This window comes from Cydia amplana, chromosome 9 (genome assembly GCF_948474715.1).
Source record: "Cydia amplana chromosome 9, ilCydAmpl1.1, whole genome shotgun sequence".
Lineage (NCBI taxonomy): Eukaryota > Metazoa > Arthropoda > Insecta > Lepidoptera > Tortricidae > Cydia > Cydia amplana.
Genome location: NC_086077.1, coordinates 18820446 through 18837418, shown reverse-complemented (window position 1 = coordinate 18837418; position 16973 = coordinate 18820446). Strand labels below are relative to the sequence as shown.

The following is a 16973-nucleotide window of genomic DNA, read 5'->3' as shown; positions in this document are numbered from 1 at the left end:
CGACCAAATACCGCAATGTAACGAATATCACATGCAAGTTCTTGATCCGTCTAAATGGGGCTTAAAGGTCAGATCGCGAGTCGATTTATATGGCGAGCCTGCCAACGGTGGGCGACGAGTGTGCCAACGTCGGCAACATGTGTCAACATTGGCAACATGTGCCAACGTCGGCAACATGTGTCAACATTGGCAACATGTGTCAACGTCGGCAACATGTGTCAACATTGGCAACATGTGCCAACGTCGGCAACATGTGTCAACATTGGCAACATGTGCCAACTTGCCTACTGATCGGTAGCCGGTTGTCTGGCCGGTGAATGTGCGCGAGCTGGTTCCGACTCCGCCTTCTTTTGGACGTACCTGTTGATTATTATTTAATTACTTTAGGTTTTATTTTATACCTCTCGAATAATGGTCATTATGACAGTTCCTTCAAGTCTCGTTTGGTTGGGCTTGATAAAAAGTTGAAGAACCATGTTTCTTCAACCATTCAACTGGTTCAATCACTCACGCCCCACCCATCTGTAGATGATTAGATGTCGCCGGTGGGCTGCAGCGTGCCGTGCTGCAGGTGTGAGACCCACCTGTAGATGTCGCCGGTGGGCTGCAGCGTGCCGTGCTGCAGGTGTGGGACCCACCTGTAGATGTCGCCGGTGGGCTGCAGCGTGCCGTGCTGCAGGTGTGGGACCCACCTGTAGATGTCGCCGGTGGGCTGCAGCGTGCCGTGCTGCAGGTGTGGGACCCACCTGTAGATGTCGCCGGTGGGCTGCAGCGTGCCGTGCTGCAGGTGTGGGACCCACCTGTAGATGTCGCTGGTGGGCTGCAGCGTGCCGTGCTGCAGGTGTGGGACCCACCTGTAGATGTCGCCGGTGGGCTGCAGCGTGCCGTGCTGCAGGTGTGAGCCCCACCTGTAGATGTCGCCGGTGGGCTGCAGCGTGCCGTGCTGCAGGTGTGGGACCCACCTGTAGATGTCGCCGGTGGGCTGCAGCGTGCCGTGCTGCAGGTGTGGGACCCACCTGTAGATGTCGCCGGTGGGCTGCAGCGTGCCGTGCTGCAGGTGTGAGCCCCACCTGTAGATGTCGCCGGTGGGCTGCAGCGTGCCGTGCTGCAGGTGTGGGACCCACCTGTAGATGTCGCCGGTGGGCTGCAGCGTGCCGTGCTGCAGGTGTGAGACGCACCTGTAGATGTCGCCGGTGGGCTGCAGCGTGCCGTGCTGCAGGTGTGGGACCCACCTGTAGATGTCGCTGGTGGGCTGCAGCGTGCCGTGCTGCAGGTGCAGGCGGCGGCCGGGCGGCGGCGGCGCGGCGGGGGCCCACCAGTCGACCACGCGGCCCACGACGGGCACGCGCCGCAGCAGCCCCTCCTGCCACAGCCGGCTCGCGTTCTCACGCTCCAGGTCCGCCACCGCCTCCTCGATACCTGCCGAAACGATATATCATATGAACCGGTCTCCTGAGGCCCGGCCTTCGATCGACACGGGCTTCCGACAGGTCGGAAGGGATAGGCCCAAGCGATATCTTGACATTCAAATCATTCTGCCATTTTTCGCGGGGGGGAACGTGCACACAGTCGCACTTCTCACACACTTGCATACAAAATCCAATCTGTAATCACGACACAAATACATAGAAAATGACACCCTACACAGACAAATCTTGCACACTTTGATCTGTTTTTGTGTACGGACGAGTCACAAGTGTCACAACACGCACACTAACACATTTTCGTCAAGAGATGAGAAGTCGGATTTGTCGCTCGACCGATCCGCAATTTGTACTGGGCGAGAAAAATCGATAAATCCAGCAATTACATGAGACTAAAATATAATAATTGTGTTTAAATATAATTAAACGTATGACATAAAAAAAAATTACGTGTGAAATGTAACACCTTTTTTTTGTAAATTTGATGTCCCCGACCTCTTTTTACAACAAAAAACCGAGCAATTAGGCATTTTTTCCGCTGCCGTGTTCACTCGCGCGTCTAGACTCGGTCTAGTTAAAAATCCGAGCGCAACTAGTTTTATTACCCGCGCTAGATCAGTTGGTCTTGTACCTAGGCAGAGGGGAAATAGTGCGAATGCCGCATCCCTTCCGTGTCGATCGAAGGGCCCGGCCGTCCGAGGCCTCCGTGCGTCCTTCTCGTTCTAGCGGGCGGTCTCTCGCACGTACCCTTCTTGAGCACCTCGGTCATGTCGGTGAGCTCCCGGGCCTCGTCCTGGACGCCCCTGCCGGCCAGCAGCAGCAGCTCGAGCAGCTCGCGCACGTCGGTGTCGGCGGTCACCATCCCGAAGCGCACGCAGGCGCGCCCGTCCGCCGCCGCGCCGCAGCTGAACGCGCCGTCCGTCGCTCGCAGCGCTTCCACTAGTTGCCTGCGAACACACGCTTTACAACTATACGGAAACTGTAACCACGCCGCCCAGCCACCAGGCACGGCAGCGCGGCACGTGCTACAACACGGACACAACAGACGTACCTGTTGAGCGCGTCTTGCCGCTCGGGCGCGGCGTCCTCCCAGCCGGCGGGCACGTAGCGCACGCCGCCCAGCCCCGCCCAGCCCGGCACGTGCGCCGCCACCAGGCACGGCAGCGCGGCACGTGCTACAACACGGACACAACAGACGTACCTGTTGAGCGCGTCTTGCCGCTCGGGCGCGGCGTCCTCCCAGCCGGCGGGCACGTAGCGCACGCCGCCCAGCCCCGCCCAGCCCGGCACGTGCGCCGCCACCAGGCACGGCAGCGCGGCACGTGCTACAACACGGACACAACAGACGTACCTGTTGAGCGCGTCTTGCCGCTCGGGCGCGGCGTCCTCCCAGCCGGCGGGCACGTAGCGCACGCCGCCCAGCCCCGCCCAGCCCGGCACGTGCGCCGCCACCAGGCACGGCAGCGCGGCACGTGCTACAACACGGACACAACAGACGTACCTGTTGAGCGCGTCTTGCCGCTCGGGCGCGGCGTCCTCCCAGCCGGCGGGCACGTAGCGCACGCCGCCCAGCCCCGCCCAGCCCGGCACGTGCGCCGCCACCAGGCACGGCAGCGCGGCACGTGCTACAACACGGACACAACAGACGTACCTGTTGAGCGCGTCTTGCCGCTCGGGCGCGGCGTCCTCCCAGCCGGCGGGCACGTAGCGCACGCCGCCCAGCCCCGCCCAGCCCGGCACGTGCGCCGCCACCAGGCACGGCAGCGCGGCACGTGCTACAACACGGACACAACAGACGTACCTGTTGAGCGCGTCTTGCCGCTCGGGCGCGGCGTCCTCCCAGCCGGCGGGCACGTAGCGCACGCCGCCCAGCCCCGCCCAGCCCGGCACGTGCGCCGCCACCAGGCACGGCAGCGCGGCACGTGCTACAACACGGACACAACAGACGTACCTGTTGAGCGCGTCTTGCCGCTCGGGCGCGGCGTCCTCCCAGCCGGCGGGCACGTAGCGCACGCCGCCCAGCCCCGCCCAGCCCGGCACGTGCGCCGCCACCAGGCACGGCAGCGCGGCACGTGCTACAACACGGACACAACAGACGTACCTGTTGAGCGCGTCTTGCCGCTCGGGCGCGGCGTCCTCCCAGCCGGCGGGCACGTAGCGCACGCCGCCCAGCCCCGCCCAGCCCGGCACGTGCGCCGCCACCAGGCACGGCAGCGCGGCACGTGCTACAACACGGACACAACAGACGTACCTGTTGAGCGCGTCTTGCCGCTCGGGCGCGGCGTCCTCCCAGCCGGCGGGCACGTAGCGCACGCCGCCCAGCCCCGCCCAGCCCGGCACGTGCGCCGCCACCAGGCACGGCAGCGCGGCACGTGCTACAACACGGACACAACAGACGTACCTGTTGAGCGCGTCTTGCCGCTCGGGCGCGGCGTCCTCCCAGCCGGCGGGCACGTAGCGCACGCCGCCCAGCCCCGCCCAGCCCGGCACGTGCGCCGCCACCAGGCACGGCAGCGCGGCACGTGCTACAACACGGACACAACAGACGTACCTGTTGAGCGCGTCTTGCCGCTCGGGCGCGGCGTCCTCCCAGCCGGCGGGCACGTAGCGCACGCCGCCCAGCCCCGCCCAGCCCGGCACGTGCGCCGCCACCAGGCACGGCAGCGCGGCACGTGCTACAACACGGACACAACAGACGTACCTGTTGAGCGCGTCTTGCCGCTCGGGCGCGGCGTCCTCCCAGCCGGCGGGCACGTAGCGCACGCCGCCCAGCCCCGCCCAGCCCGGCACGTGCGCCGCCACCAGGCACGGCAGCGCCGCCACGTGCTGCACAAGAGGGTTTACTAACGTTACATCTGTCACTTTTCTGACATTTCAAATTACATTTTTGTATAAAAACTCCCATCCTACTATTTACTCGTACCTCTGGGGGGGGACACTAGAGCAGTCGGGTTTTCTCGGCTCCGTTCGGCTCAGCGTTGCCACGAGCAAGTATTAGGGTTGGCAAAACATGACTTGCCTTTGCGTGCACGACCAGTCGACCACAGATAATCACATGAATTTTGACAGAGATGTGAAAAATACTTTATAAAAAGTATTTAAATACAAAATACAAATACTTCCTTGATATACTATTTCAAATGCAAAATACAAAATAGTTTTTGAATTTGTATTTCAAATACAAAATACAAAATAGGTATTTTCAAAATACTTTTTAAAAATACAAATACTTTGCGATAAAAGGTACTCTGAATAGTGAATACCTAGTCTGAATTAAAAAGTATTACTCAGAATATCCGAATTGAAAAGACTCTCTTCATTCTTTGAAAACAGTGTGTCAATCAGTCCTCTATCTAAAGTGCAAATTTCTAGTTGTTTGCTCATATTAACCGGAAGGATGGATGGATGATGGTTTATAACGGACAATTTTTAAAAGCATTAATTTAGATTTGTAATGTTTTACAGCTAGTATAATGCCTCTCGTTAGTGTGATGAAAACGTCTCGTTTGTGCAGAAAAGTTTCATCAGGGCAGAAAAGTTTGTTCTCCTCTCGTACCTTGAAACCCTCGCAACACTCAAGATTCCACTTTTTTAACCACTCGCTACGCTTGTGGTCATGTGCGACGTTACTAAACAGATTCAACAGTATGAGAGAGTTGCCAGGATTGTAACATCAGAAGAGATTGTAACTCCTACCTACATTACCTACTATAAAGTATTTTGTATTTTGAAAATAGAAAATAGGTCCCAAAAACTATTTCAAATAAAATACAAAATAGTTTTCTTCAAAAGGTATTTAAATACAAAATACAAAATAGGTATTTTGCATTTAGTATTTGCATTTTAAATACAAGTATTTCAAATAAGTCACATCTCTGAATTTTGACAACCCTAAATGGTCGAAAGGGATAGTTCCATACATTAGAAAGGGACAATATGATTCGTCCCTGAATCGCTGTCAAAGTTCGGTTTTGTAGGAAGTGTCATTTCCTACTATTGTTTATCAGAATTACTATACTATAGCACAGATGTTATTACTATTGAGTCCTATCGCTTTGATAATAATGTCGCTATTTGTAATTATTGCTGCTACTTACCTGTAAGAAAGGCTCCCTAAGAGTCGCCATGGCCCTTAACACATTAACTTGAGCGTTATATACGGCCGGTAAACCACCCGCCACTGAGCCCTCTAGACTAGCGGGCATAGTAAGCTATCGCAGTAATCATAATCATAATCATTTATGTGCACATAAAAAGTGTTTAATAATAGTTAATTTGGGTTAGTAATTTGAGTCTTTAAGCTTTGGTAATAAAGTTGTACCAAAGTAAGGTTTTGGTAATAAAATCATTATTTTTATAGTTCGTTTTTTTTAGCATTAGAAAAAACTTGAAAGAAGGTAAGCGATTTTGACACGTCTTTTAATTGAAAAACACTTTTTAAAAATCAATAACTATTGCATACTTATGAAAGCAGAAGACTATAAAAGATCGTATTCGATTCATAAATTGTTACGTATTTACCGTAACTTATTTTTAAAATGTGTTTTTCAATTAACCTGTCGAATCCCACGATATGACGTCACCATAAGCGTTCTGGCTCATATATGAGCCGTGGGAGCTGACAGATTAAAAGACACATCAAGATTGTTTACTTATTTCTAATGCTAAAAAAAACGAAGTATACAGGGTGGATTTTCTTTTTGGGTCAGTGAGGGCAGCTACCAGATCCCGTGCTGCTACGAGAAAACGGTCTAAGAAGACCTTCCCTCGATTTCAAATTAATGAAGATTGGCTTTTACAGATTTTGGAAAAAACATACAGGGTGCGAGAAAAAGGTCATTTTTGACAAACTTTTTTTTTGATGCCAATCGATCCCATTCCTATTAAGGATCAAAAGCTTGTATGGAACCAAAAAAAAAATTCCGGCTAGAAAAGCCACAAATCGAGGAAAACTTTTCCCATACAATTTGTATGAAAATTAAAACTTTTATTTTTCACATGCTGTTTTTGTATGCCAATCGATTCCATTCCTATCCAGTATCAATAGTTTCCTAGGGGTCAACCGACGGTAATGTACTGAAAAGCCACAAATTAATAAAAACTTTTTCCATAGATTTACTATGGGGAAAATTTGAAATGTTATTCTCAATTTTCTATCTCGCCTCCTACAGCAATGTCTTCATATAGTATTATGGTCCTTAAATGTAACAGGACTGATTGGCCAGATAGAAAAATGTGAATTAAATTTCACGTTTTCTCCATAGTAAATGTATGGAAAAAGTTTTCTTTAATTTGTGGCTTTTTAGTACATTACCGTAAGTTGACCCCAAAGAAACTATTGATACTGGATAGGAATGGAATCGATTGGCATACAAAAATAGCATGTGAAAAATAAAAGTTTTCATTTTCATACAAATTGTATGGGAAAAGTTTTCCTCGATTTGTGGCTTTTCTAGCCGGAAATTTTTTTTTGGTTCCATACAAGCTTTTGATCCTTAATAGGAATGGGATCGATTGGCATCAAAAAAAAAGTTTATCAAAAATGACCTTTTTCTCGCACCCTGTATGTTTTTTCCAAAATCTGTAAAAGCCAATCTTCATTAATTTGAAATCGAGGGAAGGTCTTCTTAGACCGTTTTCTCGTAGCAGCACGGGATCTGGTAGCTGCCCTCACTGACCCAAAAAGAAAATCCACCCTGTATGTACCTGTAAGAAAGGTTCTCTGAGCGCAGCCGTGGCCCTGAGCACATGGACCTGGTTGTCCAGGATGGCCGGTAAGGCGTCCAGGGCGCCCGCGGCGGCGCCCTCGAGCGGGCAGTAGCGCAGCGCCACGCCGTGCCTCTCTGTCTCGCACACTTCTATGCTGATCTGTTGACACATACACAAAATCTATATACGGGGTGGCCAAATAACTTTATTTTTGAAATTTTATTCTATAAAACATAAAAAATATTAAGTATTCCTTGTTAAATATAATATGTAGGGTCAGCAATTACACATGGAAAATAATGTCAGACAAATGTCCACCTCTAGCAGCATGGCAGATGCGAACCCTTTTCATCGCGTTTTTCATCACTTTTTCACACATTTCTGGCGTTATCTCAGCGACAGTGTTCCGAATATTTTGTTTTAATTGCTGAAGGTTCGTTGGCCTATTAGCATAGACACGTCCCTTTAGATAGCCCCACAGAAAAAAGTCAGGAGCTGTTAAATCAGGCGATCTTGGGGGCCAGTCAATGTCACCGTTTCTCGAAATTAATCGACCGGGAAACGTTATTTTTAATGTTTCTATTGTTTTTAATGATTAAAACACGTTGTTCAGTCGTAAAACGCTCCATAATAAATTTGCCGTATCTACACAAACTAATTTTCATGCAATAACTGTCATATTTACCGCCAAAATAAAATGGCGACAAAAAAAAGTTGTATACCTCTAAGTTGGCCACCCTGTATATAATAATGTGAGCCTATATGCGTCCCACTGCTGGGCACAGGCCTCCTCTCATGCGCGAGAGGGCTCGGGCTATAGTCCCCACGCTAGCCCAATGCGGATTGGGGACTTCACATACACCTTTGAATTTCTTCGCAGATGTATGCAGGTTTCCTCACGATGTTTTCCTTCACCGAAAAGCTAGTGGTAAATATCAAATGATATTTCGCACATAAGTTCCGAAAAACTCATTGGTACGAGCCAGGATTTGAACCCGCGACCTCCAGATTAAAAGTCGGACGTCATATCCACTCGGCCACCACAGCCTAGAAAGTCCAAATTTGGCAAGGAACCTTCCTTATAAGGTCTAGGGGTCCACTGAGAAAGGATTTTTCAAAATTCATCCCCTAAAGGGGTGAAATGGGGGTCCAAAATTTAAAAAAAAACTCTCCTGCGCGTGCGAAACCGCGGGCAAAAGCTAGTACTTATTCCATAAAAGTTAACTAATGAGTAAATGGGATTTAAGTACACGAAATTTTATCAATAACACCGTAGTGATGAACACGTAAAACAACTAACGATTTAGGCCGCTTAATCGTATCAGGACTATCAGGCCGCGTAGCCAACGTGCCAATCGCTTACGTTCTGTAGCGATCGAAACGCAACTGTCACTGTCGCACTAATATGGATAGTGTGGTGTGTGTGATGGTGTGATAGAGAGACCACAAAGCGTTTCGTTGTAGAAGCGATAGCGATTGTCAGCTTGCAGTGTAGTATGTGTACTATGCCTCACCCACACACGTACGTAGTGGTAGTAAACAGGTTGGATTTTCTTTTTGGGTCAGTGAGGGCAGCTACCAGATCCCGTGCTGCTACGAGAAAACGGTCTTAGAAGACCTTCCCTCGATTTCAAATTAATGAAGATTGGCTTTTACAGATTTTGGAAAAAACATACAGGGTGCGAGAAAAAGGGCATTTTTGACAAACTTTTTTTTTGATGCCAATCGATCCCATTCCTATTGAGGATCAAAAGCTTGTATGGAACCGAAAAAAAAAATTCCGGCTAGAAAAGCCACAAATTGAGGAAAACATTTCCCATACAATTTGTATGAAAATAAAAACTTTAATTTTTCACATGCGATTTTTGTATGCCAATCGATTCCATTCCTATTCAGTATCAATAGTTTTCTAGGGGTCAGCTTACAGTAATGTACCAAAAAGCCACAAATTAATAAAAACTTTTTCCATACATTTACTACGAAGAAAACGTGAAATTTTATTCACAATTTTCTATCTGCCCAATCAGTCCTGTTACATTTAAGGACCATAATACTGTATGAAGACATTGCTGTAGGACTGATGGGAGAGATAGAAAATTGTGAATTAAATTTCAGGTTTTCTCCATAGTAAATGTTTGGAAAAAGTTTTTAATAATTTGTGGCTTTTTAGTACATTACCGTAATTTGACCCCTAGGAAACTATTGATACTGAATAGGAATGGAATCGATTGGCATACAAAAACCGCATGTGAAAAATAAAAGTTTTCATTTTCATACAAATTGTATGGGAAAAGTTTTCCTCGATTTGTGGCTTTTCTAGCCGGAAATTTTTTTTCGGTTCCATACAAGCTTTTGATCTTCAATAGGAATGGGATCGATTGGCATCAAAAAAAAGTTTGTCAAAAATGACCTTTTTCTCGCATCCTGTATGTTTTTTACAAAATCTGTAAAAGCCAATCTTCATTAATTTGAAATCGAGGGAAGGTCTTCTAAGACCGTTTTCTCGTAGCAGCACGGGATCTGGTAGCTGCCCTCACTGACCCAAAAAGAAAATCCACCCTGTATAATAGCATGTACGCGTTAGTTTAACATAGTTAAGGTTTTAAGTAACAAAAAAAGGTCGAACCTTTTTTTGCTTGATTAAAGCATGAAACTTGGCACATTTGTTCCTTATATCAAAATAAGCCGATTAAGATCGGTAGCCCGAGGGACCCCCCGCTTAAGCCCGAGAGGGGGGGGGGTCAAGTAGCGCCCCGCCCGGCTTCATTCTAAAAATTCTAACAGGCCCCGTTTAGCTAATAGGTCATATTTGGTATCAATTTCGGATAAATCAATAACGTAGAATTCATTTCTGTTATAAAAAATTGCAATTTGTTGAAAAAAATAATAAAAAAACACAAAAAATCTAATTTTTCAAGTGTAATTTTTGTTTTTTATTTATTGTCAAAATTAAACTGCTTGGTTTTTCTACATACAAAAAATATGACGATAAAGCCTATTTAATGCAGATTTTAAAAACATAACTTTTACTTACCTTTATGAAAAAGAAATTGCATTAAAAAACATATAACGTCCCGCGCCGGTGAATATCTTGTTACCGACATAGGCATCGATATAGACAACATCCGAAGTACACACTCTGGAGACCGACTAAATGTGTTGTTTATTATTGTAGATCATATATTAAAGATAGAAAGCCGTACATAATATTTGATTAGAAAAAAAATGTGTCGTTCAGTGAAAAAAGGGACCTTGGAAAAATGTATCATAGAGCCTCTCTTTTGTATAGAAGCATTGTTAATTTCAACCACTCCATGGACTCCATGGTCCCTGTTCTCAATGAATAAGAAGTAAACTGTAAGTATTATTTAATCTACTTACTTATTACATTATAGAATAATTTGCCAGTAACTGGCCGCTTTAATAACTAGCCGCTCTAAACTTTTTTTAGTATAAGGTTCCAAAAACTGGCCAGCTTTCAATAACTGGCCACTGGCTAGCCTAAAATGAATTTTTGGTTTTGGGTGGCCAGTTACTAAAAGTGGCCAGTTACTGGCGAATTACCACCCTACCACACTTTAATTTTGCGTCTTGTGTCGTAATACAGTTCCTTCCCCAGACACATAAATGCGTACATTTCATCATTCATGTAGTTGCATCGCGTTTTTTATTCCGGTTTGCATTTACTTCTGGTCAGTTTCAACCATATTCTGACTAAAGCAGGTGTCAGACCAGTGTGGAACCCGTCGTCTGCTTCTTGCTTCCATTCCCAAGAAGTCTGACGGACTGAGCAAGTTTGACGACGAACTAACGTCTGAACCTAAACATTAACCCCTCGGTACACTGCGCGTAATAGGGCATTTATATGGCTCCCTTTTGTTAGAAGTAGGTATACATTATGGAATTTAATAATAAAATAATTTAATCAGAACAGGTATAACATTATACAACTCTTCATTTCAATATCCCGGTATAACTTGCCTTCTTCAATATTGCACTTATTACCGATCATATAATAACATTTTAGTATTTTAGGGGAATGCTTTTAGCCACTGCTATTGCTCCATCTTGTAAGAGCTTGAATCCTTGTAGTGGCTTCGTTGAACTCTGAACAGATTCCATGCTTCGAATTCACTTTTTCTCCCCTTTCCACTGAATGCTCGAAACAGGGGTAAGACTTCCGCTCTTTTAGGGTAAATAAAAGATAGTTTACTTAGCTTATAGAATAGATCATTTTATTAGCTTAAAATATAATTCCCTGACCTGGATGCAATGGTGTGTCATGTGATATAATTGTGTTTTCCACTGTGTCAACGTGAGCCCACAATTCCTGTAGTTGGGGAAATATTCGTACGCATGAATCTAGTCTAGCTGCTATGACTACGTTCGTGTCTACTGTGCGTATCAATACCTTGCAATGACTGTTTTACAGCATCTGCAACTAGGGTCATCATATTAAATGAATCGGACTTTTCATGGTTCTTGGAGTATTCGGAATCTCACGAGGAACATTACTTGTGACATGTTTCTCTACACAATTTCGCGATGGCATAAATAAGGACTTTTAACTCTTCGAAGTTTTGTCAACACAGTGTCTCAAAATGATTTACCTAGTGGTAAAGAAATGAGTTTCACTAAAAGATCAGTGGTTATAAGTGAAGCTTACCGTCATGGTAAATTAAACTCTAATTTATTTCTATCGGGCCCTGAAAAACCAGGAGTCGTACTCGTATTCCAAGCATTCTCTCGATCGACCTTGTAATACTGTAAGCTCAATAAGACTTGTGATGTAGGTACTACATGATATATATCATATATATTTGATACATACACTCAAAACATCCATAGGTAATTCAGGAACAAGTATTCACGCTAAACAGACAAATAAATGCCTTCTACTAGAAGGCTTCTAGAATTTGAACCCGGGTTCCCCATTTAATATAAGGTGTATAAAAGTGAGATCTAAGCATGGACCCTTTTTAGCCTGGCCGATACAAGGATTCAAGCTCCTACAGGATGGAGCAATAGCAGTAAATAAATAGCATTCGCCAAAACTTTATTATACCTTTATATGATGATAGGCGAAATAACCTTGTAAAGCAAAGTAAAGTGATACTTACAGATAAAGCCGTTGCTAAATAATTAAAAAATGCCCGAAATAATTCTTTACATGAATCGACTACTGAAATAGAAGCAGCCTTATCAGGATAGGATTATATGTTTGGGGTCAGACTTTAGTTCCTCTTTAAACTTGCTCAGTCCGTCTTCTTGGGAATGAAAGCAAGGAGCAGACGACTGTTTCCAAACTGTTCTGACAACCCTGCTGTGGCCAGAATATGGTTGAAACTGACATATATACGTGAATGACGAAATGGTGATGAGATGAATGGGTAATTCATGTGTCGGGGGAAGGAACTGTATTGATACACAAGACGCAAAATTAAAGTGTGGTATAATGTAATAAGCAAGTATATTAAAGAATACTTACAGTTTACTTCTTATTAATTGAGAACATGGACCATGGAGTCCATGGAGTGGTTGGCACTAACCAGTGTTGGCCGAAACGTTAATGCAATTGAAAATGTTGGCCATTAACCATTATAAATTGAACCTTAAACAGTAACGGACGATTACAATTTACTATTCAATTTATAATGGTTAATGGCCAACATTTTCAACTGCATTAACGTTTCGGCCAACACTGGTACTAAATAAATACGAGTATGCTTCTATACAAACACGAGGCTGGCTGTGATAATTTTTTTAATGTCCCTTTTTCACTGAACGACACATTAAAAAAAATTGTACGCTTTTCTATCTTTATAATAGAATCTACAACAATAAACAATACATTTAATCGGTCTCCAGAGTGTGCACTTCGGATGTTGTCTATATCGATGCCTATGTCGGTAAAAAGATATTCACCGGCGCGAGACGATATAAGTTTTTTTTATGCAATTTCCTTTTAATAAAGGTAAGTAAAAGTTATGTTTTTAAAATCTGCATTAAATAGGCTTTATTGTCATATTTTTTGTATGTAGAAAAACCAAGCAGTTTAATTTTGACAATAAATAAAAAATAAAAATTTCACTTGAAAAATTAGATTTTTTGTGTTTTTTTATTATTTTTTTCAACAAATTGTAATTTTTTATAACAGAAATGAATTCTACGTTATTTATTTATCCGAAATTGATACCAAATATGACCTATTAGCTAAACGGGGCCTGTTAGAATTTTTAGAATGAAGCCGGGCGGGGCGCTACTTGACCCCCCCCCCTCTCGGGCTTAAGCGGGGGTTCCCTCGGGCTACCGATCTTAATCGGCTTATTTTGATATAAGGAACAACTGTGCCAAGTTTCATGCTTTAATCAAGCAAAACAAGGTCATTTCACTTAACACCCTCACTAACAGAATATATTCGTATTTAGACACCAACAGTTGTATCATTGACGCCACACCTTACAGCAGCACAAAAGTGTAACATTTAGAGATAAAAGAAATATAGCGTTACCTAGTCACGGTCTGAGATTATGCGATTTCACACAAGTATTTTAAATATCAAAAATTGAAATTTAGAAGTGCAGGGATTTAGATAAGATATGTGTCGAAGCAAGCCCTACAACTTAAGGGGACGGTATATGACGTTTTCGATTTAGAGCTCACTTTGTGCAATCAATTTGTTCAAGAAACGTTTAATAACTGCATTACATTATACGTAAATTTGTTCACGAAGAAGCCGTGTACCGGCTCTTCACGGCATAATATTTTTTATTTGCTGTAATTCTCTACAAATCGACACTAAAAGTATCCAAAAATCAAAATATGGAGTTCCGTTTGAGCAACACGCATTACAGTTTTGCCTTTAACAGTAATTGAGTTGTTGTGTGATTTTGAAAGCTAGATAACTAAACTAGCAAATTATTATCTACTTATATTTTTACTCACAAATACAACACAGAAATTCAATCCCAAATGTAAACTTTCGTACAATTTCCATACATTGACGACATCACTCAAAATTCTTCTTCGAGTCAGATGGCCGCTGGCCTTGGATCGAAGCAGACGTGTACTTCGTCGTAGCTCGTTTTTGACATTATTTAGACATTTCATCATATACGCATACGAAAATGTATACCAGTAGATAAATTGTATTTCAAAAAACAGGGTAAATAAATTTATTTAAAATTTGATTTGTTATTATTTACAGGTCGTAACGATCGAAAACAGCAGTAAACTATCCTAAAACAATACGATTACAATTGAATTTAAGTAACTTGTTCCTTCAAAACCCGCTTAAAATGAAAAAAGTTTAAAGACTCGTTTTACTGATTGGGACTGATTTTCATTATGCTGGTATCAATTTTGCGTCATTAAAAAAAAGTATATGACTTCTGTACGTCAATGACATTTGATGTCAATTGTAATCTTGTATTTACGTTAGAGAATATTATATATTCATTTAAATATTACTTACCTATTAATACGAAGCGTAATTCGTTTAATACCTGAAAGTCTTAGTGTCTACACCTACTTTGTTGCCGTTCGTTCCGTCTATATGTGTGCGATTACGTGCTGTTCTCAATAATCAAGAACCAAGCCATAATCTTCAAGAATAAAATAACAGCAAGACCAGCATTTAGTACTAACTAGTTTTTGCGGATTTGGAGACAAGAGATGAAGCTTACAGGCTAATACCGCTGCGGTCTGGTTATTGTTATGTGTATATATCGAGTATTATATAAATTTACTATAAAATAACAATGTTTTATTTCAATGACATTATGTGCGTAGGTATGTATGTTTCGGTGATTATAAGAATTTTGTCCACACAATAATTGTGCAAAGCAGAGACTGCATCATGCTTTCTTTACGGTATAAGCGGTATGGTACCGTTATTATTTATCAATACCGGTTCGTTTTGAAGGTAAAACTATACCGGTTGAAATACAAAGTACGGTACCGGTATAAAATTACAGCAGGGACAACCATTTTTATAGGTGTACAGTCAGCTGCAGAGAAAAGGTACGACCAGATAGATAATTGTATGCAGGGGTGGTACCTTTTCTCTGCAGCTAGCTGTACCTAAACCATCATTGACCGAGCGTTGGCGAAGGTCTCCGTTTCAACTTGGGCAAAAATGCTTTCGTATGTCCGAATTCTTCTCCTTTGCATATCACATTTCTCAACTGATTCTCGTGAAAATTCGGTAGTCCGATATAATTATTCGGTTTCTTTTTTTTTTGAACAATTTAAAATAGGCAGAAATTGTCATAAAGGACTTAAGCGCTAGTAGGGTCTGTGACACTTAAGACCACTGCGATTATTAGGTACTTACTGGCCCCTATTTCACTACGACCACGGTGACAGGTGCGACAGTTGTCGACATCACTGTTGCTGACGTCACAGGCCTCCATAGGCTACGGTAACCGCTTACCATCGGACGGGCGATGTGCTTGTTTGCCACCAACATTTTAATAAATAAATAAACTCCATTATATTGCCACTAAAAAATTCTTATTTTGCGAAGCTAATGACAATTGTCACAAGAAACACGGCAACTGTATCGAAATTGCGACACAGAACTCATTTCCTGTCAAGACTTACCGAAAATTCTTTGAAAAATCTTGTGACAATTGTCACAAGATTTTTTCGCGAGAGAAATGTCTGTTTTATCCGATATAATAAAGTTTTTTTTAATAATAGGTACAATGACGGTGGCAAACACGAATACGGCCCGCCCGATGGTAAGCGGTAACTGTATTATTAAATTGTACAACGGGACTTAATCGCGTATCTAAGTTTTAAGATTTACCTCCGACGTTTCGAGGACGGCGTTGTCCCCGTGGTCTCGGAGAAGACTGGCTTAAGTTGATATCAGCATCTTCTAACCGCGCGAGTTTTTCGAACTACCCGCACTTGGTCTTGTTTATCCGCTTGAACGTTTTGCGGTTCCGTTGTACAATTTAATAATGTGTAAAAATCGTGAAAGTTTAAATCAGTGTTAGCGGTAACTGTAGTCCATGGATGCCTATGGCGTCAATAACAGTGATGTTTTTGTCGTACCTGTCACCGTGGTGAAATAGGGGCCAGATTACGCCGCGCCGCGTGGAACGTGAGGTGCATTGGGGTATTTACCCATTTATGCATTTGCATACCATTCACTCAAGGAAAATAATCTCCCTTATAAGATCACTCGTGTGTCTGCCATTTTGTTAAAGCCAATTTTCACCATAACTACTGGACTAGTTCAATTGAAATTTAGTACACATATGTCAAGTAAGGAAGTAGTAAGTCCGAAGATGAGTAACGTAAATAAATGAACTTTTAACTTTGCGGCGATTTTTGGTATCAGGTTTGGTATCTCACATATCAGATATAATACATAACTATAAGTAGGTGAGCAAAAATGTACCATAACCTAACTCAGAATTGTATTACATAAATACATATACAAAAAATAGTTCAACGCCAAAAGATTAATGGAAGACCTATGTCCTATAATAGGTGAGTTGGTCTTAAACAAAAAATATGCAATAAAAATGTGTAACTGTGGAACCCATAGTGAATCCTACTCGTACATGATCGGTTTTTATATTATGTACCTATAAGATATTTTCTACTTTATACTTTATAAGTGTACCTACATAATATTTACTTATAAGCAGTTGTCACGTAAAATATTTGTAGATTTTTTTGGAAGTATGTGTCACATCATCATCATCTTCCTCGCGTTGTCCCGGCATTTTGACACGGCTCATGGGAGCCTGGGGTCCGCTTGGCAATTAATCCCATAAATTGGCGTGGGCACTAATTTTTATGAAAGCGACTGCCATCTGACCT

The 16973-nt window shown here is 43.6% G+C and overlaps 1 protein-coding gene across 1 annotated transcript in view; it reads right to left on the bottom strand.

Annotated features, from left to right (window-relative positions):
- Positions 1-246: 246 nt before the first annotated feature.
- The window catches only part of LOC134651238 (pyridoxal-dependent decarboxylase domain-containing protein 1), a 30220-nt gene continuing 13493 nt past the window's right edge, over positions 247-16973 (bottom strand). Inside the window, exons 11-15 of the mRNA XM_063506302.1 lie at positions 7131-7292; positions 4126-4250; positions 2172-2371; positions 1233-1419; positions 247-360 (exon numbers count right to left, since the gene is read on the bottom strand). Of these exons, the coding sequence (XP_063362372.1) occupies positions 285-360; positions 1233-1419; positions 2172-2371; positions 4126-4250; positions 7131-7292 (750 nt within the window). The 3' untranslated portion in view covers positions 247-284. The remainder of the gene's footprint in view (positions 361-1232; positions 1420-2171; positions 2372-4125; positions 4251-7130; positions 7293-16973) is intronic.